Source organism: Echinops telfairi, unplaced genomic scaffold (assembly GCF_000313985.2).
Source record: "Echinops telfairi isolate 266 unplaced genomic scaffold, ASM31398v2 ScPeMD7_7405;HRSCAF=8443, whole genome shotgun sequence".
Classification (NCBI taxonomy): domain Eukaryota; kingdom Metazoa; phylum Chordata; class Mammalia; order Afrosoricida; family Tenrecidae; genus Echinops; species Echinops telfairi.
The window spans coordinates 1433744-1461496 of NW_022111305.1; the positions used below are offsets into that span (position 1 = coordinate 1433744).

A 27753-nucleotide genomic window follows, 5' to 3' on the forward strand; every position below is an offset into this window, starting at 1 on the left:
AGCATGGTGTCCTCTTCCAGGGACGGGTCTTTCCTGACCACATGTCCAAAGTACGGGAGACAAAGCCTTGCCATCCTTGCTTCTAAGGAGACATATCGTGTCTTACTTCTCTCCAGACATATTGTGTTGTTGTTGTTGTTACTCTGGCAGTCTGTGGGACTTTTAATATATTCTGTGCCAGTAACATAACGCATTCATTCTTCTGTGGCCTTCCTTATTCCATGTCCATCTTTCACACGCATAAGAGGGGATGGAAAATCTCATGGTTTGGGCCAGATGCACTTCAGTCCTCAAAGTAACTCCTTGCTTCCCAACACGTTGAAGAGGTCTTGTGCAGCAGAGTAACGGAATGAACGGGAATGAACGCGCGTTTGCTCCCTTGACTGCTGCTTCTGCGAGCCTTGGTTGTGGCTGCACCAAGATGAAATCCTGGACAATTTCAATCGTTTTCTGGTTCTCATGATGTAATCTGTTGGTCTAGATGTGAGGAATTCCCCCCATGATAATTAGAGAAAGACAACTCTCCATTTCTAGTAGCGGGCACCGTTGTGTAATGAAAAGGACCTGCTGGGAAGATGAGTCAATCAGGAGAAGAGTGAGTTATTCTTTGGAAGGAAGACGATCTGCAGTGGTGGGACAAAGCTGTTCCTTGTGTGTCTGACCGAACTCAATCTTTCTTTATTTTGGGGGCTGGGTGACCCCTGCAGCGATCTCCCCAGTGCGTCAGTGAGCACTCACGAGTGAATTGTAGGTTGCCTGTGAAGGGCCTTTGATGGAGCTCTAACTGCTTCCATTGACTCCCTGGGAAGGCTTAGGTCACAAGCTTGGCGGGAGCACAGGAGCCCAGATAAAGAAGAAGGTTTTACCCCCTTGAAACAAAGCCAGAAACTCTATCTACTTCATTGTGCACTTTGGGTCATGTGCTAAGGATGAGGCTTTCTCCAATACTAATCCCCCTAATGAGGGCTTCTCCCAGCCCTTACATAAGCCCCACAAGGCCCCGTGGCTTGGCAGGCCCACCCCAGCAAAGGCAGCGCGGCACTGGCTTTTGAACTGAGTTCAAGGCAATTAAAGTCAAGGAGAAAAGGAGCGGTTATAGACATAGCAGCGTAATAAGTAGTATAGCTGGAGTGTTCTGTAAATTAACTCAATTAGACAAAGCCTGATTTAACAGAGGGGAGCCTGGTGGGAAGCAGTCCCCTCATTAAATCTGGCTGCTAGCAGAGCTTCTCATGGAATTTGTTTTACTTGTCTCAGACTGCGAACCACATGAAAGTGTGTGCATGCGTGTGGACACGTGTAGATTCTGTGGTTTTTAAAGTTTGTTTGTATTGTTTTTAGAAGAGAAGAGGGATTGACGGCAAAAATAAGCCCCCTCGATATTACCTCCGAAAGAACAAGAGAAAGAGAACAAAGCGAATGCTCCAGAATCTCAGAGTGGTGGGGAGAGAGAGAATTGGTGTAAGAGGAGATTCTCCCAGGTCTAAAGCCATGGGCCCATTAACATGGGGACTCATGCTCAGTTGCCTGGGCTGTGGGATTCTGCCCTTGACTTGGGCTCAGTTTCCTCGGGTCTGCATGACAGTGGGCAGCCTGGCATCCAAAGAGTGCTGTCCACCCCTGGGCGTGGAGCCAGCCAATGTGTGTGGCTGGCAGGAGGGCCGGGGACAGTGTGGAGAGGTTGCAGCTGACTCCAGGCCCTGGAGTGGCCCTTATGTCCTGCGGAACCGAGATGACCGAGAGCAGTGGCCCAGGAAGTTTTTCCAGCGGACCTGCAGGTGCACAGGTAAGAGGTCCCTGTGGGCAACCGTGGCCCACTCTCAGAGCTGTGGGTGGGCCCCAAAGAGCATCCTTCTTGGGAAAAAGATGAAGCGTTTCACCGAGACCAAGTTTTGAAAGTCAAGCTCTGGTTTGCTATTCTGCAGGAAGCATGTGGGTTAAGGCTGGTGTTCTAGTTACATTCTTCCCATGATCTTGTGTATCTAATTATGAACATGAAATAAATATGACATGGGCAAGCCTGATCATAAGAACCCATGCCAACACACTGTTGGCTCGCTTGCTGGAAGCATGCTAAAGAGCTCACAGTCAGCTTTGAAACTGGGAACAAGTCCTTTCAAGATCGGTTCGGACCCTTCTCCTTCTGTAATGGGTTTGCACTTGTTGAAGGAGGGGGTGAGGCTTGGCATTTAGAAGGAAGAAGTCAAGGCCAGGGTTCTGAAGCCTCGTCTCTGCATTTCTGATGCTTGGAGCAGATCCCAGGTGGGGTCTGTCATCTCATTAAAGGGATGACTGGGATGTAATTTTGCTCATGTGGGTGAGAAGTGGCAAGACATAGCTTCCTCAGTCAGCCGGGGAAGGGATGGTTGTTAGTGTATGAAAATGTTCCCCCACCCCCCGCCACACACACACTTTCTCACTCTGGTCCTGCTGTGAATTAGACATTTAGAATTTCCTCACAGTGGCTCTTTCAGAGCCTAGTCTCTCTTGGTACCCATTTCTTGGATGTCTCTGCATCCCTGGCTCCTCTGGTTCCAAGCCTCTCTGCCCTTGGCTTGGTGTTGCTGCCTCCGCTCAGCAGTGGTAGGAGTAGCCACCACAAAGCCCCTTTAGAGCAGCTGGCTGCGTACGCCTTTGTCCCCTTCTAAGCGTGTCTTTAACTTCTGTTCGCCCATGAAGCTGGAACATGGGAAAATACTGAGTTATGGCAAGTTGTGTAGGGAGTACAACCAGAGTCCTCCTTAGAAGCAAGAATGGCAAGAAGTCGTCTCACAGACTTTGGACATGTTGTCAGGAAGGGCAAGTCCCTGGAGAAGGACTTCATGCCTGGTACAGTAGAAAACAAAACAAACCAAAACCAGGCTCCCTGCCAGTGAGCTGCTGCGGACTCATCGTGACCCCCTAGGACAGCTCGAACTGCCCCTGTGAGTTTCTGAGACTGTAACTCTTTACAGGAGAAGAAAGTCTCCCATTTCTCCTGAGGAGCTGGCTGGTGGTTTCAAACTGCTGACCTTGTAGTTGGCAGCCCAGGGCAATGAAAAGGAGGAAGACCTTCAATAAGATGACGCAGTGGCTGCAGCAATGGGCTCAAGCAGAGCAAGGCTGAGGATAGCTCCCCACCAGGAGGTACTTCATTCTGCTGTAAATAGAGTGGTTATGCACCAGAACCAACGTGGTGGCTGATAGCAACAAAGCCGAGTCCACAAAGCTGACTGCTACCCAAAGGCTGGTGTTTTATAGCCAAGAGGTGCCTTAAGGGCCCTGTTGATGCACTAGACTGCTTGGGCTGTTCACAGGGAAGTCAGCAGTTCAAAGCCATCAGATGCTTCCTAAGACAAAGATAAGGCTTTCAACGCTCGTAAAGGTTTATAGTCTCAGAAACCCTCTGGGGCAGTTCTAGCCTGTCCTATCCAGTCGCTATGAGTCAGAATTAACTTGATGGTAGTGGATTTCATTTTGAGAGACTCGTTAAGGAGCCCTCTTGGTGCAGTAAATTACAGGTAAATTGCTAACCCCCAGGTCAGCAGGTTGAAACTACCAGCCATTCCATGGGAGAAAGATAAGGCTTTCTGCTCCCATAAAGATTTACAGACTCAGAAACCCACAGGGGCAGTTGTTCTTGTTAGAAGGGCCTGGTGGCACCGTGGGGTAGTGGGGTATGTGCTAGGCTACTAATCACAAGGTCAGCAGTTCAAACCACCAGGAGTTCTTCAGGAGAAAGATGAGGCTTTCCATTCCCATAGAGTTACAGTCCCAGAAACCCACAGGGGAAGTTCCAGCCTGCCCTAGATGGTCTCTATGGCAGGAATTTGGGGTTTTGGTGGAGAGGTGGCTTGGAAATCAGGCTCGTTTCTACAGCCTTGAAACCCCTATGGAGCAGTTTCACTCTGCAAGCACAGGGGCGAGGAGAATAGGGGAAAAGTAGGGTGTTAAAGTAGTTGTCAGTTTAATACAACGTGTTTAAAAACATTTTTTAAAAAATCTTACTTTAAAATAATTTTGTAGTCATGTTGCTAATTTTGTGATTAGCTCTTGGGCCTTCGTTTTGCCCTGGGCCAATCCTATGAGAAACATTTTTAACAGCATGTTGGTACACACTGTTCGTGTCTTCTATGCTCTTGAAGTATTCGATCCTCTTGCCATTGCCTCACAGATTCTCCTAGCGTTTCTGCTTGATGAGAGGCAGCAGGCCCATAGCGCTGTGCTGCTGGAAATCACGTTGCCATGGTAACTTCTTCGTTGATGACTCAGAACTACTTCCAGAGTAATTATTTCCAGGTCAAGCAACAGTGACGTGCCATGAGTTATAAAGATTGGGCATTTCCACTTCATTGAAGCCCAGGGCAGAAGATTTTAGAAGTCAGACATAACTGTTAACTCATCACCACCTACTTTTTCTATTTTTACCTGCTTAGAAACTTCTTAAAATAAGGTGGGAGTGACAGAATAAACTAGTGAATAGTGGCACAGAAACAATTGCTACTTTTTTTATTTTACTGAGTGTGTTAATCTGGTTACTTTAGAGAAACAAATCCACAGAAACTCATGTATAAGAGAGAGTTTTATGTAAAAGTTAAAGGCACATCAAGAAAACACCCCAACCCAGTGCTGCCCAAGCCCACAAGTCCATCATTAATCCATTAACCCATATGTCCAATACCAGTCCACAAAGTACTCCTCCATCTCACAAAACACACACTATGATACCAACTGCAGGAGGAGAGCCGAGTCAGTGAACGTGTAAGGGCTGCATCTGGATAGGTCCACGTGGCTTCTCCTCAGGGATGCAGGAAGTGAACCTTGCCAGCTGAAGCAGGGAACTGGCTAAGGCAGCTGCACCCTGGTCTGACCATCACAAAGCAAGAGACCAGAGAACTTGAAAGGCGAGGCTCACTGAGCCATTTATCCCTTTGCCCTTCAATTAGCCCCACATGTGTTTATCGGTCAGGCTGGCACAATGAGCTTTAACTATATCACTGAGGGACTGCTTAAAAATAATCCTCTGGAAGTGAAAGGAATTTAGGACCACAGTATCCTCCTTTCTAAAAATGTAAGGAAGGGGCTCCCTGCTCCGTGCGTCGCAGTGAGAAAGTACGTGCCTACAAAGGACCAAACCAAACTCGCCGCCATCTCGTTGGTCCAGACACATAGCAACTCCTGAGGACAGGGTTCAACGGCCCCCCGGTTTCCTGCTCCAGGCCGCCGTCTTTCCAGAAGTTGACGGCCACTTTCCTGAGCAGACACTGGTGGATTCAAACCACTGACTTTCTTGTTGGCAGGCGAGTGCTTCCCCACTGAGCCATCCACGTGGCTTAACCATGGAGCAAGGTATGCACAAGTGTAATAGTGTTTACATGATAATCTGTGATGAGCAAAGTCATGGGGCCCCTATATCTTTGGCGTGGTGAGGGACAGGCGAAACGGTGGGTGCACGGCAGAAGGCTCAATGGGGCCTGTGCATACCTTACTTATTGGGTAATCCAGCCTTGGCACCAGTAGGGCTCTCCTAAAAAGGCAGTGGGCCAGGAATAGGACCGCTGTCCTGTATGTGCAGGCTGCAAGGAGAAGACAAGGAAGACCCGCTTGGTGGCATGGTGTCTCAAGAAAGCCAGGGCCAGGACAACCACTGGCTCTCAGCCCCAACTCTGATCCTCCTTCTGTTAGCCAAGAAGGGCCCTTCAGTTGTCTATGTCTTTGCAACTCAGGACACCTGCCTGGAAAGTTACTTAATATCCACAATTCTGTGCGTCCTACCAGGTCTCTGAAAACAAGGCACTGGTCCTTTGATTTATCCTCTCCCAATGATGAGTCGCTTGCTTTCCTAGGACAGTTTTTCCAGGTTAACACTTTTCCTCAATTAGAATTTAAACCTGACCTTCATCCCCCAAACCATTCCTGTCTGCAAGCCTGCACTGCTCCTAAGGATGTTCAAAAACCCTTGGGGAAGAGATGTAAGTTATCTTCTGGGATTCTGACTACCTATGACTCTGAGTTTTCTTAAGTGATTGCTTAATTCAATCCTATGGTTAACCCTATTAGTAGAAATGAATACAAACTCTTGCAAAAAGAACTTGAAAAATGCTGTGCTCAATTCTTTATTATTCTCTGTAGAACTAAATTGGAACACCACCACCACCAGATTATGCTGGAAGAGCTACATTTCAGGACACTTTGGCATAAGCCAGTTACCTACCAAATCTTACCTGCCAGTTGACATTTATGGGAACATGCCAGTTGCAGCTGTGTCTCCAGGCTTTTGAAAAGCTTGCACATTAAATAGGTTTTGAACAATTGGCTGAGAATTTCTTGTTTGTACAAGTGACTGAGTGCCTCCATTTTCCAATCTCTGAAATGGGGATAATGATTAAACCACACTTGTAAAATCCTTTTGAGCTCTGTAGATGAAAGGCCCTATGGGAGTATTAAGTATTGTTATTAAAATAATAGAATCTTTAATTAAAAGGAATAGGCTATTTAGCATTACTTGTAAATGCGCTAATCGGTGGTCTTTAGGCTTAGTTAGTCTAATAGTCTCCTGAGGTTGGGTTGATGTAGTTCATGTAGGAACGTGCAGTGTTTGCTTGTGTTCACCGTCTCCATATTTACCCTGCTCATTAGCAGGCACAGGACTCTGCCTGCCAACCCTTAATTCCTGCTCCAGGACGTACTCAATGATAGATCAATTGGTATCACAAGAGATCTCCCCCACCCTCCACTTCTTAGCAAGCTAAACAAAAGTCTTGAAAATGACATCACTTCTCGTGTTGTGTTATTCCTGCTGATGTCAATAGCAGGGAACATATCAGTAGGGGGGAAGAGCCAGCTTAGATTGATGTAAAATCCTACTGAAAGCCCAGTTCCACGAAGTCAATTCCAACTCATCGTGATCCTGTATCTGGTTTCTGAGCCTGTATCTCTTTACAAGAAGCAACGGTCTCTATCATGACTCTTCGTTGTTGTTGTTTACCTTTGTATTGTGAATTGAGAGAAGTTTTACAGAGCAATCCAGTTTCTATTTAACAAGGCAGATACAATTTACGTCATGTGATTGATTGCGATCCTCAGGGTAGCCCACTTCCCCCACTTTCCCACTGTTTCCTGTTTCCATTTCTCCTCCTGGCCCAGCCCTTCCTGTCTCTGAACTTTGTCCTGTGGCAAATGCTGTATTTTTCATATGAAATGACTGAGAACGCTAAGGAGAGCACACCTTTCTTTATGACTGCTCACTTTAGAGACCCGTCTATTGTTTAGCTGAACTGGAAGCCACTGGGACAGACATGATGAGGCTCAGAGTGCAGACGTGACACTTATCCATAGTGTAGTGGTTAAGCAATTCAGATGTGGAAACAATAATAGCAACACTATTTGATAAATGGTGTCTAATAATGTGAGTGTTAATGCAGCACCGAATATTGAACCTACTTGGTGGCAGACACTAATGTAAATGCTCTCTTTCTATATTAAGGCCCTTGTTGTTCATAAGGATCCTATACAGAGAGGTTAAACAACTTGCTTACACAGCGTTACTAAGCGTGCACTAAAACACTATATGGGGAAATGGGGAGCTAATAACAATGAGTAAAAGAATGAAGGAAATGTTCTAAAATCGATTGTGGTGATGGCTGTACAACTCTTCTCGATGTGGTTGACTATTGCCTTGTGTGGTACGTGAATTATATGCCAACAAACCTGTTGGGAGAAAGAAGCAACATACTATGGGAGCACAGAAGAGGGTACGTTTCGCATTGACTGCCCTGCAGGGAGTAAGTGTTCAAGAAATTATTTGCCGAATGAGAGACCATTTGCTATTGCTGATTTTGTTCTTGTAAATCCCAAAGATTCCTAATAAAAACGCAGAAAAGTAAATCTTTGTTTAAAATCATTTTATCGTACAGCTCTTATCACAATCCACTGTGTCAAGCACGCTTGTACATACATTGCTATCATCATCAGAAAAGTAAATCTTAACAAGAGGAGATAACCTCAGTTTTCTTCCGCATAGTGACAGGCAGATTGGAAACTTTCACCTTTCAGTTGGCAGCCCACCAATGATTCCGCAGTTCCACCAGAGCTCCTTAAAGAAAGTACGGCCATCCTAAAATCGCAGCATGGTTAGCTGATGCCAACGTTCAGCAGGGTTGGGAAAGAAGGAGGAATAGAAACAGGCGAGGGAGGAAGTGCGAGAAGTGATATTTCATTGAGTGGATGGCAATGAATGAGAGGACGCCGTATGAATGATTGCATATGAAGTATGGAACATAAAGTTTATGATTCGCTCTGTCAACCATCGCCCAGTTCACCATAAAAAATAAAAATGAACACAAAATCCTCGCAACATAAGGTATGAATTACTTCAATTCAGCAATGAGACAAAATTCCAAGATAAGTTTTATGTCTTTACATATAGGTGTGTTGAATTTATGAAGATGGTTTAGGTGTGTCATTTTTTAGCATTTTGAAGGAAAGAATTGCTTTATGCGAAGATGATCTCTAATCAGCCGGATTGTATGTACATAAACAGCTGGAAGAATGACTGAATTTTCATGGTGGTTTTTAATATTCACAACATTTTGTTCAACCAATTCCTGAAAATTACTCTATTCCTGTACAGGCTGCCAGAACAGGTGGCAATCAAAGATATTTTCACGTGGATTGTATAGAATTCTAGAAGGGTCCTGCAAGCACTGTGACGCATGAAGGTAGGGCCGGTGTCTGGTTTGGATTAGTACTGAAACACCAGCCCCTGGCGTGGTGTCTAACAGTAGACACACTAGCTACTCAATAAATGTTCCTTACATAAAACTTTGTGCACCATAGCTTCACTTCAGTCATCCAAACGAATTTTAATGTTTAATTCAAACTATTCAAAAAACATGATTTTCAGTCTTGAGAATGTTTTCCCATGAACTCTTTGGAGCCCCCTTGTAGCGCTGGGACATAAAAAAAAGTGAGAATTGAGCTCAGTGATGATAGGTAGACTGTTTTGTATGTTTCAAAGAGCTGTGAAAGCAAAAGTTCACTCATATCAGACTAAGAATGACAGTGCCAACATGCATTCCCAGGATGCAAAAGGTCAGAATGTAAATCAGTTGTTCACGGGAAGAAGACGACAAGATGTAAATAGGGAAAAATGTGTTCTAGACCGCAAACATGCAACAGAACCAGCTGGCCGCCCCTCCCCTGGATGGTAAGTCTCCTTCTTCGACTGACGACCTTAACCTTTCAAAGACGGCAGAAGCTGATCCTATCTGCCATCAGTCCTGAGCCTCTGCCTTTCGTTGAAGGGCGCTGTCCTCGCCCTTGTCTCTTCAGTCAGCACTGCCAGCCCCGGCTGCAGGATTCCTCACTTACAGGTCCGTCCCCACTCTGAGCAGAATGCGGGAGGGTCGTCTTTGACAGACCTTGACACTCACTGCCATCGAGTGGATTCTGACTCATAGTGAACCTATAAGACAGAGGTGAGCTGCCCCTTGGGGGATCTGAGGTTTTTAATTTTGGGGGAACAGACACCTCATCTTTCTCCCTCCAAGGGACTAGTACATTTAAGCAGCTGACTTTGCTGCTGGCAGCCCGATTTGTAATCCTCTGTCCTACCAGGGCTCCTCTGGCAGAACAGAGTACTCAAAACCGCCAAGTAGTTTCCTTCAACACTCCCTAGTCCATGGTGTGTGGGAGGAAGACGGGGCTTTCTACTCCTGCAAAGAGCGACAGTCTTGGAAACTCACAGGATCCGTTCTTCCCCGTCATATGGGGTTAGGAGTCACCATCGACTCGGTGGCAGCGAGGTTTTTGTCTGGTGTGAAGGCTGGTGGCACAGTAGGTCACAAGTCGGACTGTGCAGGGCAGGAATTGGAAACTTCCAGCTACTCCGTAGGAGAGAGAGGAGGCTTTCCTCTCCTGGAAGGATTTACAGTCTCAGAAACCACAAGACCAGTTCGACTCTAGTCGACAGGGTTGCTATGATGCAGACTTGACTCAATGACAGTGAGTTTATGATACGGGGGTGTAGTAGGATGCGAGGTGAACAACCAGGTGAACAGCGGCTTCCCCGAGGACAAGAGGGGGCTGTAAAGATATATAACCCAGGAACCCAGAGGGGCAGTTCTGCTCTGTCCTATGGGACACTGAGTTGGAATCAACTCAACGGCAGTGAGCTTGGTTTGGGTTTGGATCCTGTTATGCAGGAGCCCTGGCAGCACTGTCATGGGTTATATACAGTTGGAAGGCTGCCCTGCTGTGTGGGCAAACCCACTCGTTGCTCCTCAGGCAAAATCTGAGCCTATCTGCTCCCCTAAAGATAGGGGAACCCTGGAAACCCTGGAGAGGAGAAAGTAGTATGAGACACTCCAAGGCTGTGGGGTTTGGGTAGCATAGTGGGTTACCTGTTGGGGTGCTAACCCCAAGGTCAGCAGTTCAAACCCACCAGCCTCTCTGAGGGAGAAAGATGATACCACGCTTGGAAAGATGTATAGCCTCAGAAACCCAAAGGGGCAGTTCGACTCTCTCCTCTAGTGTGACTGAGTCAGAATCAATTTGATGACCTGGGGTTTCATTTGGGGTGACTTACATTATTTTAAAGGACATTTTCTTTCATCAAAAAAATCCATCAGGCAAATGGAAAGAGACGTCTTTGTACTTTGTTCACATAGCACAAAGGCTAAGAAGCCCTGGTGGTATAGTGGTTATAGGTTAGGCTTCAATCCGCATGGTCAGCAGTTCAAAACCACCAGCCTCTTCACAGGAGACAGACTGGGCTTTGATAGTCTTGGATCTCCATAGTGGGGTCACTGTGAGTCAGCGTTGACTTGACGGCAGCGAGTTTGGGTTTGGGGTTTATAAATCCTCTGGCAGATAAGCATTATCACCCCCACTTTGTTTCAAAGCTTTGCTCTAATAATACTAGAAAGTTTTGCTGTTTAACTAATTACTACTTCAGTAATGAGGAGCGGGTCATCCCACAATGAGTAATCAAGAAGGCTAAGATGGGAAATGTGAAGGGCAAGTTAAAATAATTAGCAGTCCAGACACTAATCAGAAGGATGCTTGATGGCCACGCCATTTTGCTTCAATGATAAGACCAAGGGGTGTGTGCTGTTGACGAGAAACCTTGCAGTGATTTCTACTTCCTGCCCCCTTGGCTCATTCACCTGTGTAGCTTGGCAGCCTCCATCGATGTTCGTCTTAACTCTGTCTCTTTTGTGAATCAAATCAGATCGTTTATGTTAGATTTCACCTAAATGTCCTATCAGCTCATTTACTTATTTGCTGAGTGTATATTTCAGGACTTTGAACCTCTGCAGAGATAGACCAAAAGGTGCCCTGGCGATATAGTAGGTTACACATTGGGCTGCTAATTATAAGGTCATTAGTTTGATTCCAGCAGGGGCTTCTAGGTAGAAAGATAAGGCTCTCTGCTCACATAATGATCTACCATCTTGTAAACCCAAAGGGGAGTTCTGTTTTGCCCTGTAGTGTCACTACGTGTCAGAGTTGTCTCGATGGCAGTGGGTTTGGTTTTGGGTTTGGAGGTCAGGCACGAGAGCTCCTTAAAAAGAGATTAGGGGATGGAACTTCATTCTCTGCTCTCTGCAGCCCCTTCTTCTCCTCCCTCCTACCACATTCTGGTTGAAACGCACAAATTTATTTTAAAAACAAATTGGAACTTTGAAATCATTCTTCTCTATCTTTTTTCCTTTTATGTAACTAGGAAACTTTGCTGGCTATAATTGTGGAGACTGCAAGTTTGGTTGGACGGGCCCCAACTGTGATCAGAAGAAACCACCGGTTGTCCGGAAAAATATCCACTCGCTGACTCCTCAGGAGAGGGAGCAGTTTCTGAGTGGCCTGGACCTCTCAAAGAAGACCACGCACCCTGACTACGTGATCACCACCCAGCACTGGCTGGGCCTGCTCGGGCCCAATGGAACCCAGCCGCAAATTACTAACTGCAGCGTGTACGACTACTTTGTGTGGCTCCATTATTATTCTGTCAGAGATACGTTATTAGGTGGGTTCCCCCCAACCCCCTTCTTTTTTTCATGGTATGCAGGTTTAGCTTTGAGGCTGTGGGAGGTGAGAAGTTAATGTCAGACAAGTGAATTAACAAGACAGAAACCTGAAGGGAGTGTTGGGTTTAGGAAAGTCATGGACTGATGACATCCAGCCCAGCGTTCAAATGCAGTCTCTCCCTGTACCTGGCCGGCCCTTTAAATCAGCCTTTCCCCTTCTCTGTCTTCTTGGTTCCAAGTCTGAACTGGTGCCTCTGAAGCGATTACTCCTCAAAGGCGACAGTTGGTCAAGTGGAAGGGAATGCATTCTGATTCCAGAGCAGAACCTTTCTAACTCTGGTCGGAGAGGCCCTCTGTGGACGGCTCTTCGTATCAGAGGGATTAACCGAGCATGTGCCAAAGCACTGGGACATTCTTGGTGCTGAGTGAGACTGTGTTGGGAGTGTGTGTCCAGTTAAACGTTTGACCTTGCAGAGGATCATTTGTGGTACCCAGGCCCTGCATTTTAGAGACTCGGAGCGATGCAAGTGGTACATGCATTCAGTGGCTAACGGACAAGTTGGGTATTTGAGTGCGCCCAGAGGTGGCCCAAAGAAGGGCCTGGCAGTCGACTTCCCAATTCTCAGCCAACGTAGGCCAGGTAGGGCTGCCAGGAGCACAGTTGGTATGATGGCAACTGCATTTTGTGCGGGCGAAGTATAAGCTGAGGAATGTCGGCTCCTGCTGGTGGGTCTTTGGAGGACAGTTAAGTCAGGTAGTTGAGAACATGCTATTGGAGAGTCAGCCTTCTAGCATGTGGGGCCCAAGCAGATCATGGAAGAGGGGTTGTTTTCCTTAGAATGCCCATTAGCCAACCACGCAAGAGCCCTCTTGGCATCGTGTTGGCCTGCCAACCACAAGGTCGGCAGTGAGAACAGCGCCAGCCCGCTCTGTGGGAAAAAGAGCAGGCTCTCCAGTCCCATGAAGAGACGCCATCTGGGAAAGCCACGGGCGCTTCTCTAGCCTGTCCTACAGGGCCACTGTGAGTCAGCACTGACTCGGTGGGGTGAGTGTGGGTTTCTGGTTTTTAAACAAGCAGGTCAGATGGTGTCCTTAGCTCTATTTTTCCAGTCTGGAAAAACGTTAATACCAGTTTGCTCCAGGTGGATGTGAAGCCAGTCTAAATTCTTGGTAGAGTGGTTCTGAACTCTTGGCAGTACCTGCAACGATCCCCACAGTCAGAGCCCCGTGCTGGGGTCTGGGCGAGAGAGAAGACATAGAAGTTGCTTGGAATGGCGAGGGTTTCCTTTAGAATGGTCTGTCCTTGTCTTATCGCCTGCTTGCCATCACTCGATTTTTCCCTCAGCATTTTGTTTTGAGAATTTTAAACTTTGTTCTGGATTAAAAAAAGACACGATGCAGCCAAAGCAATGGCAGCAGTTCTTTTCTCAACATGAGTCATTTCAAACCTTGCCTCACAGGAAAGCACCTGTCTTTCTTTATCGCTACATAAGGAGACTCTTCTGGCTATAAAGCTTTATAGCTTTCCTGTCATCACACGGAGGAAATCTTGCTTTATGAGAGGGTAGTCTCCCAAGAGGAAAAGAAAACTATCGTTTCTGGACGCATCTAGGAATTAAATTTATATTCATGTCTGTTCAGCTCTCTGGATTAATTATAGGGACTTTGAAAAAGAGCTAAAGTTAGCTAAAGTTTCTACATAACAATCCAAAGCTGTTATGAAAGGGGGAAGAAAGATGGAACCAGCAGTAAGAAGGTCATTAAATTGCCCAAAGCTTTTCACTAAAATTGGCAGTTCCAGTGCCCAGCCAAATTGGTCTGAATCTATTTTTCGCTCCTCTGGTCTCAGCGACCATGCTTGTCAGCTAGTACTTATAACTGATTGATGGGTGAGGCAAGCCCCATGGAAGCTCTTTTTGGTATATAAATACTACATCCACATTAAGTACAGTTGAAATTGCCATATTATTAATTAATCCCTTATAAATCTGCGTGTGTAAGGATGAGGTGAGGAAACGTCTTTTAAAACTAAATGTTTAGTTTAGGTCTTAGTGATCTACTCTTTGGACACTCTATTGCATCTTAACGAGTTGTTGCTTAAAAATGGAATCTATCACAGGGGCTCCTAACGCAGGGTGTGACCTGGGTGTGACTGCGGAAAATCAACTGTTGACTCTTGAAGGAGGGTTTGTCTTGTGTTACTTGCATCTGAAATTGTTTTGTTGTTTTCAAGGAGATTGACATTTATGTTTTTCATTGCAACATCATGAACTTATTGGCGATATAGACACATACCTGGTTCAATTTGGCATTAAAAAAATTAGATCCTGTGGCTTCAATGCTTTTTCCCATTGTCGTAGGACCAGGGCGTCCATTTAAGGCTATTGATTTCTCACACCAAGGACCTGCCTTCGTTACCTGGCACCGGTACCACCTGCTATTGCTGGAAAGAGATCTCCAGGTTGGTAAAAAGTATGCATTTAATTACTGTAAACTCGCTAGACATGGGCTTAAGACTATGACGAGCCTTTCCTGCTGTTGGTAACGGCACCGGCTACGTGATTTGATGTGCCCTTTGCTCTTAGCGGCTGACTGGCAATGAGTCCTTTGCTTTGCCCTACTGGAACTTCGCCACCGGGAGAAACGAGTGTGACGTGTGTACAGACCAGCTCTTCGGAGCAGCCAGGCAAGATGACCCGATGCTGATTAGTCAGAACTCAAGGTTCTCCAGCTGGGAAATCATCTGTAACAGGTAATGGCGAATGTCCCCGCAACGGACATCCAGAGACCCTATTTTCTGTCTTTCCGTTTTCGTGGTGGCAAATACATTGGTTGTAAGATATCGACCATTTCAACTACCTTTACATGTATAGTTCAGTATACGTGTCATTGTATTCATCTGGCTGTTTAACCATCATCTTTATATATCCCAATATTGTCCCATCCCACAGGAGAAAGATAGGACTTTGCACTCCTGTAAAGAATTACAGTCTTAGAAACCCACAGGGGCAGTTCAACCCTGTCCTATAGGGTCACTCGGAGTCAGATTTGACTTAATGACAGTGAGGGTGTTTTCTGCAGTATTGTACCATCGCCTTTAACAGGAACTTAATGTCCCCTAAGACCGAGTTTTCCTGTCTCTCGCCTTGCTGCTCATCTCTGGTTTTGTTGTACAGGAGAAAAGAAACCCCAAATCTCACATATAACTTATGAAACCACATTTATTAAGTCTTAAACAAGACAAAGACACCTCATCTGAATGAGGAGCACATCAGCAAGAGACTGTGATGGTGTCTAAAGATTTACACAAGTACCACCATTTAAATAGGACACGGAGTGCAAGAGAACCTGTCATAAGTGATTGGCAGCAGATCATAGTGGGACTCCTTGGGGGACCGGGGAAGGGTGTGGGGTGTGCGGGGGAAGGGACCATGATTTGGGTTCATACATATTCTAGGTTGAAATGCTCCCAAGATTGGTTCTGGGCCCTCTGAGCAACCCAGCCATGATATGATGTAGGATCATGCAGACCCTAGTATCCCAAATTCCACCAGGGCCTTACTCAGGAAAGTCTGTAAGGGCTAGGGTGCCTGCCCCGGGCTGGCTAGGAGAGTGATAGCCACCCACGGTCTAACGTATTCTGCCTGAGGGCAAATAGATTCACAGTGCTGATCAATGGCAGAAAGAATTTAATGGAGGAAAACTCTCTGTGAAGATTCAAACATGGATTTAGGGCTTTCACAGTAAACTATAGCCTTTGGCAGTCCTCACGCTCAGAATTTAAAGTCTAATATGTAACTTTGGGTCCTACATTCTAGAAATTTCATGTAAGTAGGAGCACATGATATTTGTTAATTTGTGACTGGCTTATTTCACTCAACATAATGCTTTGGCAGCCAGAGATGATTTTCTTGTCCCTTAGTGAGTCACATGGAGCAATCACTTTATATTTCTAATTCTAACACATTCTGTTTACATATGCATGCATACACACATATATATTTATAAATCATTTTATTGAGGGCTCTTACAGCTCTTATAATAATCCATACATCAATTGTATCAAGTGCATTTGAACATATGTTGCCATCATCATTTTCAAAACATTCTCTTTCTACTTGGGCCCTGTTTTTCCTTCCTCCCACCCTCATGAACCCTATATAATTTATAAGTTATTATTGTTTTTATATCTTACACTGTCTCCCTTCACCTATGTTTCTGTTGTTCATCCCCCTGGGGAGGCATGCTATATGTTGATCTTGTGATGGGTTCCCCTTTTCTCCCCCTCAGCCCCCACCTTCCTCTTACCTTTATGGTATCACTACTCCTGGGGTATTTCTCTGTCCTGGAATCCATGTGTCCAGAGCTCTTATCTGTACCAGTGTACATGCTGGATTAGTAAGGTAAAAGTGGTTCATCAGGGGGCGGGGGTGGGGAGCATTAAAGAACTAGAGGAATGTTGTATTTAGTCAGTGCTATACTGCACTCTGGCTGACTCACCCCTTCCTTGTGACCCTTCTGTGAGGGGATGGCCAATTGTCTACAGATGGACTTTGGGTCTCTACTTTGACCCCACTCGTTTGCATTGGTATGATTGTCGGGGTCTTCTGATGCCTGATACATGATACTGTCAACACCTTGTGATCACACAGGCTGGTGTGCTTCTTCCATGTGGGTTATGTTGCTTCCCTGCTAGATGGCTGCTTGTTTAACTACAAGCCTTTAAGACCCCAGATGCTATATCTTTTCATAGCCCCGCACCATCAGCTTTCTTTACCACATTTGCTATGCACCCATTTTATCTTCAACGATCGTTATCAGGAAAGTGAGCATCACAGAAGGCTATGTGTTCTTGCATTGAAGGAGTACTTGAGCAGAAGACACCCAATGTCCATCTGCTTCCTTAATACTTAACATATAAATACTTGTATAGAGGTCTATATCCCTATCATTATATATTACTATATTTACATATGTACATGCTTATATTCATACCTCTATAAATGTCTTTTGCCTCCTAGTTCTTTTCTGTCTTTCTTTTTACTTTCCTCCTGTCCCACTATTATGTTCACCCTTCATTCGGCTCTAAATATTTCCTTTTGGCTACATTGCCCTTCATTGAACCCCAGCAGGAATTCCACACCGCCTCACCATTTATTTTGGATGCCTTATTGCTCTCTTGTCCTTGGGTTTCTTGGCTTCCCCTCCCATTCCCCCACCTCCCCCTCTCCTGATCCCCCTCTCCTCCCACCGGAACTGTTGGTCCCATTGTTTTTGCCTCAGGATTCTTTATCTTGCCTATCTTATGTAGACGGACATGAAAAAGAAGAAAAAGAAGAAAAAAGGGCCTATACAGTTCCAGGTCTGTCTGCTGACCCTTATCTATGTTTCCTGATTGAGCTGAGGAGGGCCACAGCCTGCCCTCTGAGTCTGAAGTCTTTGGGGTTCCACTGGACTGCGTTGCTTTGCTCCCCTGATGCTCCGTTGCACTTCCTTCATGTCTTGCCCTGGTGTGTGTCGGTGGGGAAGGGGTGTCACACTAGGCACAAATTCCATACTGTGTCTCCAGTGCTGTCCCCTGCAGCATTGTGGGTCAGTGAGGGGACATCAGGTTTTGCAGTGGGGCAGACCCTACAGTCCTGAGGTGTCTTGGCTCCTCTGAGCGGGAGTGTCATCCTCAGGGCTTGGTGGGCCAGGAATCAGCCTGCTCTTTCTCTCCCTCTCTTTCCTTCCTAGCTTGCTCTGGTCTGGGCAGACCCACCACTCTCCCAGGGCTGTAGCTTCAGTGCTGTCCTCTGCAGTGCAATCTTCTGGGGAGGGGTCGATATAGCTGAGACGGGGGCTGGCCCCACAGACCTCTGTTATGTATTCTTTTAAATGCCTTTCTCATGGATGGTGGGATATATAAAAAGTTACGTCCTTCAATTAAAAAAATCAAATGTATCAAAATCACTTTGGTGAATTAAATACATTTGGTCATCCTTTTGTGATCAATTGCTTTCAAAATAGGAGGAGTACTTGCATACAAACACGCTTGTTTAGCATTACTGAACTAAGGTCAATGACTGTGGTCCTTCTAGGCATGGTTCTCTCTAGGATGCTTTATGGTTCAGGACTCTGTACGCCTGTGGCTATGGTCTCAGGTGCAGAGGAAGAGGGTGAGAGCATGAGATGGTAGCACATCCATTTCGGGTGGAAGGAACAACTTGTGGGAAGCTTGAAAATGTTCCTGGGAGCAGTTTGATGCAGCTAGACCCTACTGGGTAGTTGAGGGAGAGAGCTCTGTGGAGCAGGAGAGGATGACCTCTGACGTACTAAACAAGAAAGAAGCTTGTAGACACCTGCAGCCCTCAAAGAGTTATATCCTCCGAGACTTTTTTCCAGGTACACATTGGAGAAAAATATTCCAAGGGCGTCCTTTACCATCTTATTCTCCTTTTTTTTTTTTAAGCTTGCTATCTTCTATTTCTGAATATACTATCATTTTAGATTAAAGTTTACACAACAAATTAGTTTGCTATCAGCAGTTTACACACAATTTGTTCTGTGACATTGGCTACTCCCCCTGACCAACCCTCCCCCACCCTGCCTACCTCTCCCATTCCCACTCTTTTCCATCCTCCCAGTTCCACTGAACCTCCTTGCCTTCTCATCTTTATTTTTGAACAAGCATTGCTCATTTGATAGTTGATTGATTGCTCTTGATCAAAGACAACATAACCGAGAGAAATCGCTAAAACCCAAATGAAGGCTGAGCATGATACTGGGACAAGAGGCAAGGAAAAGGAAATAGAGCAAAGAACTAGGAGGCTAAGGGCATTTATATATGTACAGGCATGTACATATGTAAATATATCTATATATGATAATGTGGAAATAGATCTATGTGCATATATTTATAGGTTTAGTATTAAAGTAGCAGATGAACATTGGGCCTCCACTGAAGTACTCCCTTAATGCAAGAATACTTTGTTCTATTAAATTGGCACTCCACGATGCTCACCTTCCCAAGACAAAGGTGTACATAAGCAAATGTGGTGAACAAAGCTGATGGTGCCCGGCTATTAAAAGATATAACATCTGGTCTTAAAGACTTGAAGGTAAATAACGGCCATCTAGCTCAGAAGCAACAAAGCCCTCATGGATGAAGCACACCAGCCTGCGTGATCACAATATGGTGAAGGGATCTGGTATCAGGCATCAAAGAATAAAAAATCATACCATTTTGAAGGAGGGGGAGTGCAGGTTGGGGAACCAAAGCCCATCTGTAGGCCACTGGACATCCCTTTACAGAAGGGTCGCAGGGAGGAGATGAGCCAGTCAGGTTGCAGTGTAGCAACGATGAAACATACAACTTTCCTCTAGTTCCTAAATGCTTCCTCCCCACCTCACTCTTATGATCCCAATTCTACCTTACAAATCTGGCTAGACCAGAGGATGTGCACTGGTACAGATAGGAACTGGAAACACAGGGAATCTAGGACAGATGATCCTTTCAGGACCAGTGGTGAAAGTGGCAATACTGTGAGGGTGGAGGGAAGGTGGGATAGAAAGGGGGAGTCAATTATAAGGATCTACATATAACCTCCTCCCTGGGGGGGATGGACAATAGAAAAGTGGGTGGGGGGAGACCTTGGACAGCGTAAGATATGACAAACTAATAATTTATAAATTATCAAGGGTACATGAGGGAGAGGGGAGCAGGAAGGAAGGGGAAAAATGAGGAGCTGACACCAAGGGCTCAAGCAGAAAGCAAATGTTTTGAGAATGATGAAGGTAACAAATGTACAAATGTGCTTGACACAATGGATTGTGATAAGGGTTGTAGGAGCCCCCAATAAAATGATGATAAAGAAATAAACAAGCAAACAAAACAAACAAAAAGAAGCATCCCCTCCCAAGTTATTGTTCATTTCCTTAGTCTAGCTATTATTTGGCTGAAAAGTGACCTCTGGCTTCCATCTCAGGTTAAAAAGAAGTTTGGTCACTTTTTTTTATAATGGGCACAATAAGGATCTCTTCCAGTCAATTGATAAACAGTTGTCTTCCAAATTTCTTGGCGTAGATGAGTGAGTGCTTACCGTGCTTTATCAGCTTGTTGAAACTTTTCAATTGCTATTTCCTCCATTCCTGAAGCCCTTCTCCTCCTCTTAGCATGACTGGTTAATTAGTCTTTATATTTATGCCCATTTTTATATTTGATCCATTAATGTTTTTGAAACTCCACAATACACAATTACTTTGGGGGATGATAATCTTATCAATTTTTAAAATGTGATAAAATTTCACTGTGGCTCTGATTGCAGTTGGTTTTCTTGGCCCAAAGTTATGATGCTCTCTGCGAGTTAAGACATGTTGCTTCTAACTCTTACAAACCTTAGCTTGGATGACTACAACAGCCGGGTCACCCTGTGTAATGGAACCAAGGAAGGCTTGCTGAGAAGGAATCAAATGGGAAGAAACAATGAGAAATTGCCAACCTTAAAAGACATACAAGATTGTTTGGCCCTCAATACGTTTGACTATCCTCCTTTCTTCCGGAATTCTAACTTCAGCTTCAGGTCGGTGTTCCAAGGTCTGCTATATTGGCAATTTACCATTCTTTTAGCTTTTCATGCTTTGGTTATAATGGACAATGAGGAATCCAGATCTTGGGAGGCAAAACTGAGTACTGGGGAGGATATAATAAAAAAAACATTATGGAAGGGGATACTAAGAAAGGTTCGTAATAAGGGATTGACTCACGTTGCGTTGATGCTGACTCATATTGATCCAATAGGACAGGGTAGAACTACCCCTATGAGTTTCAGAAACTGTGACTCTTCACAGAAGTAGAAAGCCCTATCTTTCTCCCATAGGGAGGCGGTTGGTTTGGAACCACTGACCTTGTGAATCGCAGCCAAACACATAGCCAGGACACCACTAGGGCTCCCTTCAGGATTAGTGTTAGGTAAACATTGCTGTTCCCAGGTGGTATAAAGAGTTTTCTTGGCTGCTGACCAAAAAGCAGGCAGTTAGCGTCCAACCGTAAGAAGAAAAGCCTGGCAAGGTGCTTCTGAAAACCCACCATTATTTACCTAAACCTCAGTAAAATGTTTAAAAAGAAAGAAAGATAGAGGAAGGAAGAATAAAAGAAAAAATTTAGTCCTTGGGAACACGATGGAGCACAGTTTCACTCTGACCCACAAGGGGTTGTCATGAGTCAGGATCAACTCAATGAGAACTGGTGATTAGTAGCCCCCCCCCCAAGAAGGTCCTCATCTGGCAATAAAGACAGAAATTAAGGTAACTGAGTAACTGAGTGTTATACCATATACGATAGAGTTAAAACTCAACTGAGCAGATGCAGAATCAGTACTGTTAAGAGCTCCCCCCCTTTACTCCAGATCATAATTAAAGGCAGAGTCTACTACTTTTTAATTAATTAGTTCTGGTAGACTTACCCACATCTCTATTCAATTTCACATTAAAAACCCTTTGCCAGATAATTCGGTCTACCAAGCAATGAGGAAGAGAGCCTGCCTCGTGGCCACAAATCATACACCTTCCCCTTTGTTGGTACATTTAAAAAGTCACTTCAGCAGAGGAGACCTCACCGAGCTGGGATCCGTTTCTCAGATATGGGCGAGGGAGAAGACCGTTTGGTCACTAACATCCAGCATTGCGGTGAGTTCTCCCCAAATCAACGGGCACTCCTCCCAGAATGGAAATGGAACCTTATTGGAACTTCACGTCAAGTTGGCGGAGGGAGTCATGCATGTCTCAGAGAAGATGGTTACATGTTATTGGTGGGTAAGTTGGTTGAAGCAACCGCCCATTGAGAAAAAAAATGTTTAACAATACTCATAGAGAAACAATACTTAGAATATGGCCGGCATTATGATTCAAATCGGACACTGTCAACCTAATGATCCAGGTCATGTGCTGTTGAATACTGAGACTTTAGACTCTATCAAGGCACACAACATTTTTCATAGGCCACACCAGAAGGACTTCAGGTGGAAACCCCACTAAGTGAGCTCGCTGGTAACTTACGTAAGGAACTGCCACACCCCCTTGGACTGAAGGCTGAACCAGCCTAGTGTGAGCAGAAGCGATGGCTGTCAGCCCAACGTTAGGAGGTCGGAGGTCACTGTCCTTTCTTTGGATCTCTTGCTTTCAGGGTAGCCAATGATTGGTGGCCCGGGTCTACCATATGCTTACTGTTTAATGCTCTACTTACTTTCTTATAACATGTATTGGTCTGGGAGGCATGGTTCTGCTTCTGTGAATGAGTGTTTTCTAAAGTTTTTCCCCACCACTAACCCCCACTGTTTAAACAGTGTACAGTCATTTAAGAGTTTAATCTCTACAAAACAACAGTTCATCTGCACAAATCAACAGATTAATCTGTACAAGCCCTGTGGTCTGAAACTAGCCTATACATGTATAATATTCTTTTCTTAAACATGTTTTTAATTCTATACAATTGGCTAAATTAGTGACATCATCAATAGAATTACCTTATGACCCAGGGGCCTAATTTATAATGTTCTCTATCATAAAATGAAAGTGTGGACCAGAGACATACATAAACCATAGATGTATTAATGGGTTTGGGACTTGGACTTAATTATAGCCCCAACCTAAGAATAATTAGTTATGACATGGTTCTACTCAATTCTCACCCTCACGAAGAGACCACTGAAGACATAGGTGCTAGAGAAAGTGTGGTGAAGAAATCATATGGTGACCAGGTAGCATAAGAAGCAGAGTCTGAGGTCTTCACAAACTCAGAACTCCAAATGCACTGCCATCACGTTGAATCTGACTCAGGGCAGTCCTAGAGGACAAGGTAGAACTGCTCCTATGGGCTTCGGAAACGAACTCTATGAATAGGTGCCCTGGTGGCATAGTGGTTAAGAGTTGGGCTGCAATCTGCAAGGTCAGCAGTTTGAAACCATCAGCCCGTTCCATGGCAGAGAGACAAGGCTTTTCAGAAACTCATGGGGGGAGGGAGAGGTGGGGTGCAGTTCTACCCTGCCCTATGGGATCACTATGAGTCACGTAGACTCGAAGGCAGTGAATGAGCGAGAACTCTACTGGAGTAGAAAGCCTTATCTTTCTAGTGGCTAGCAGTTTCCAATTTCTGGCCTTGCGTAATGCAGTCCAACGTGTAATGAATACGTCACCAGGACTCCTAGAAGTCTTAAAGGGTTGTCGTCAAATAAGTAACTGTTTAAGTGAAGCACCAACAACGTCTGTATACATAGAAGAAACACACTAGCTTTTGTGATTGTACAGAATAAAATCCAAATTGGAAGCAGGACATGGTATCCGAGCTTAAATTGTGAACACATGGCTTGCCGAAGGCTGTTGGTCACAGGGGAAGCCCAAATTCCATTGGCAGGGTCCACACCTGAATGAAGTGGCTGGTGAATCTCCTCTGACTATAGCCCAGGGATGTGAATAGCCTTGCTATCCAACATAGGGCATTGTGAAGTCGATGATGGTAGATGGAGTTAGATTAAAATGTAATACCTTAGCATTTGGTATTCCTTTTGACACAGTTTAAAGTTGTTACAGTTTTCAATATTTTCTGCTTTCTTTTTGATTGTTTTCCTCTAGTTATTTTGTTGTTGTTTTTGCTTTATGTGAATTACAACAATTTTAGACTCTTTTGCTGGCACAGCCCCAAGAATTCAGAATGAACCGGTTATGAAATGAGCAGATAAAATGGTAGAGAAAATTAAATCTATACAGATACTAACTGGATTAATAATTATTTAGGGGTATGCCAGGTGAGGATGGAGGAAAATGGGGGGCTACAACAATGAGTACGAGAAGAGAATATTCTGAAATTGATTGTGGTGATGATTGCACAATTCTTAATGTGATTGAGCAATTGAGTTGTATCATATGTGATGTATATGCCAATAAAACTATTTTTTAAAAATTCATTGCCATTGAGTCCGACAGAGTAGAACTGCTAGGCTTTGTGATGATGTAAATCTTTATTGGAACAGACAGCCTCATCTTTCTCTTAAAAAAACAGCTGTTGGGTTTGAACTGCTGAAGTTGCGTTAGAAAATTATGATCTAGGCTGGGAACAATGGAATCTTTACTGAACTGTAACTGTTGTTGCTGACATTCTGGTTTCTCCCAGGAACGCCTTGGAAGGGTTTGAAAAAGCTGATGGGACCCTGGACTCTCAAGTGACAAACCTTCATAACTTGGTTCATTCCTTTCTGAACGGGACAAACGCGTTGCCACATTCTGCTGCCAATGATCCTGTTTTTGTGGTATGTTCCAACACAGAAGAGACAGACACATTTCCAGATGCTATTTCTAGGTCTATTTGCTTTTACATCAAATTTTGTAATTTCCCCCTCTGTGAATAGTATGCAGAGGTAAACGGATTTCCACATACCCTGTGTTGTTTTTGTAGTTGTTGATTGCCATCAACCTGGGTCTGACACATGGAGGCCCCTGCTCCATAAGATTTTCTTGGACGTAGTCTTAATCGCAGCAGATTATTAGACTTTCTTCCACAAATTCTGCTGAGTGGGATTGAAATGCCAATATATTGGCCAGCAGTTGGGTTTCAAACAGTGTGAGGCACCCAGGACCTTAATAGACACAATAGGGATGTTAGGATAGCATTTAACGTCTCCCAATCAGCGCCTCAGTGGCACTGTTGGGTAAGCATTGGACTGCTAACCACAAGGTTGGCCACTCAAGCTCCTCATTGGAGAAAGCAGAGGCATCTTCTCCCATAAGTGTTTGTAGTCTTGGAAGCCCGGTATAGGGTCACAATGGAAGCCCTGTACAGGGAAGCCCTGTATAGGGTCACAATGGAAGCCCTGTATAGGGTCACAATGGAAGCCCTGTATAGGGTCACAATGGAAGCCCTGTATAGGGAAGCCCTGTATAGGGTCACAATGGAAGCCCTGTATAGGGTCACAATGGAAGCCCTGTATAGGGTCACAGTGGAAGCCCTATATAGGGAAGCCCTGTATAGGGTCACAATGGAGGCCCTGTATAGGGAAGCCCTGTCTAGGGTCACAATGGAAGCCCTGTATAGGGTCACAATGGAAGCCCTGTATAGGGTCACAGTGGAAGCCCTGTATAGGGAAGCCCTGTATAGGGTCACAACGGACTTGATGGCAGTGGGTTTGGTTTCTAATCAAATGATTTCGGGTTAGATTTTGAATGATCCCAGACAAGAGTCCACAGCCCAGAGGGGTGTGTTTCCAGCAGGGAGCACCCAGTCGAGAATCATGACGTCTGCTGAGTGAACTCCAGCTCGTGGTGATCCTCTGGGTTAGAGCAGAACCATCCCCTAAGGTTGCCGAGACTGAAAATCTCTATGGAGGCAGATGGTCATGTGCTCCTCTTATGGCGCAGCAGGTGGGTCTGAACCACTGACCTTTTGGTTAGCAGCAGAGTGCTTACCCATGATGCCACCAGGGCCCCTAGAATAATAAGTGGTACCCATTGGCGAAACAGGTTGTGTTATAAATACGTGAGGTTCGGGCACCAGTGCCCACGCACAAAGGAGACGTCAGAACCCAGTGCTCACTTCGTGTTTTGTCCTTGTCTCCTGATTAAAAGAGAGCTGCCCTGGAACATCAGCGTATCGACTTTGGACTTGACGTGGAATGCAAGACAGTGAGAATCGCCTAGTTGTGGCAGAGCACGCTGTTGCTCTCCGGACTCTACTTGTTCATAAATATTTGCAGGTTTATTAGACTTTGGTCTGATACACACGTTTTACTGCCTCATACTCCCTGGTGATAATTTTATTTCAGGTTTATTAGACTTTGGTCTGATACACATGTTTTACTGCCTCATACTCCCTGGTGATAATTTTATTTCAGAAGGGTGGATATATAACCACTTCCCACCTCCAACTTAAGGAATCTATTGATATTTTCCAATAATTTGGCATTTCACAGTGGGAAAATTGACACGGTCAGTTTGCAAAGAGCAAAGTCGATTCATTAGGGCTCTTTTACTTGCAGATGAAGAGAGAGCTGGGCCTCAGACTGATGTAGAGCAAGACATCCGTTTATGGGCTTATGTAGTTGGGAAGCTCATAGTTGCCGTTGGCGTCAGGAGGAGCTCAGTCTGGGGCTTCGGGTGATATCGCCGTTTTTTCATGATCAGGCCCTGGTGGCAGAGTGCCTACCCGCTCAGCTGCTAACTGAGCAGTCAGTGGTTCAAACCTACCAGCCACCCCACAGGCAGAAAGCACATCAACGGATTTTGTAAAGTCGACAGCCTTGTAAACCTTATGGGACAGTTTTACTCTGTTCTATAGGGTTGCGGCTGAGTTGCAATCAGCTGGGAGCAAATGGGTTTTGGTTTCTCTCTTTGTGTGGTAGACAAGATGGCTCCTGAGAGCCACGGACTCCCATGGCCCAGCTGAGTACAGTCAGCAGAAAGAAGTGCTGTATCCCGAAAACAGCAGAAGGAAATCTTCAGGATTGCCCCGGCTTGCCTTGGCCTTCCCTGAACCAAAACAGGGAGCTCCATTGTACATTTGAAACACGGTATATTTAGAATGTTAAATTTTATGAAACAAAAAAAATATGATGTCCCAAGGCTTTACAGAATCAAACCAAATGGGGATTGGTGGGGAGAGTGACAGTCGTGGTCACATGATTTCAGCTGCCTTAATCTATGGTCTCCAGCCAAAGTTCACCAACCACACACCCATCTCGGGAGAGGTGGGCTTATTACTTTTCGCAGGGAGAGACTGGAGAACTGTGAGAGTCTCGGCAAAGGCTGGAAAAGACGTAAGGAATTTGGAATTGTGTCAGGTGATTTGAGGGAGGGTTTGAGGGAGCAAGGTTTTCCTCTGGATTGGATAGCAACAATCAGGAATGTTCATTCTTATCTATAGGAAGAGCATACTATAGGAGAGGCTGTCATTGGCCAACACGTGGCAGTTGTTCCTATGTGATAGGAGATGAGCTGCTTGGGGTTTTGTGTCTTTGACAATATTCCGACGTTGTCTCTGCTCAAACACAGTTCCAAAGTGGCCGTTTTTGCCATAATTCATCTCAGTTGCCGAGTGGCCTTGTCTGATGTTGACATTCAATAGAACAGTTTATGTCCAACAGCTCAACGTTAAGGACCATCGATCAGTGCGAGGTATCTCCTTTATTTCTTTCTCAAAAAGAATTCCCCTCAGTTGCCTTAGAAACTTTGGGCAATATAAACCTTTTCTCAGCTGTGGAACCCCAGTAATAGTTCTGCTCTCTGCTGAACCCCAACATCATCTGAACACTCTGTTCAGGTTTGTATGTCAGAGTTGTGTGTTCCAGATAAATGGTTTCAAAGCAATTATTAGAAGTCTTACCTTGGATTTTTTTTTTAAAAAAATCAATGTTTTGAGTTTATATTATCTTGTTTAGATTATATTGTAGCACATATTGTACCATCTATACTCATGTATAAGCTGAGTTTTTCAGCACATTTAAAAAATCATTTTATTGGGGGCTCATACAAATCTTATCACAATCCACACATCCATCGTGTCAAGCACATTTGCACATTTGTTTCCATCATCATTTTCAAAACATTTGCTTTCTGCTTGTGCCCTTGGTATCAGCTCCTCATTTTTTCCCCTCTCTCCCCGCTCTTGATAATTTACAAATTATTATTATTTTGTCATATCTTACACTGTCTGAGGTCTCCCTCCACCTAATTTTCTGTTGTCCATCCCCCAGGGAGGAGGTTATATGTAGATCCATGTAAT

General features: G+C 44.9%; 1 protein-coding gene across 1 annotated transcript in view; it reads left to right on the forward strand.

Annotated features, from left to right (window-relative positions):
* The first annotated feature begins 1470 nt into the window (after window positions 1–1470).
* The window catches only part of DCT (dopachrome tautomerase), a 51400-nt gene continuing 25117 nt past the window's right edge, over window positions 1471–27753 (forward strand). Inside the window, exons 1-6 of the mRNA XM_004709779.4 lie at window positions 1471–1786; window positions 11708–12007; window positions 14369–14469; window positions 14594–14760; window positions 20390–20569; window positions 24154–24289. Coding sequence (XP_004709836.1) covers window positions 1492–1786; window positions 11708–12007; window positions 14369–14469; window positions 14594–14760; window positions 20390–20569; window positions 24154–24289 — 1179 coding nt within the window. The 5' untranslated portion in view covers window positions 1471–1491. The remainder of the gene's footprint in view (window positions 1787–11707; window positions 12008–14368; window positions 14470–14593; window positions 14761–20389; window positions 20570–24153; window positions 24290–27753) is intronic.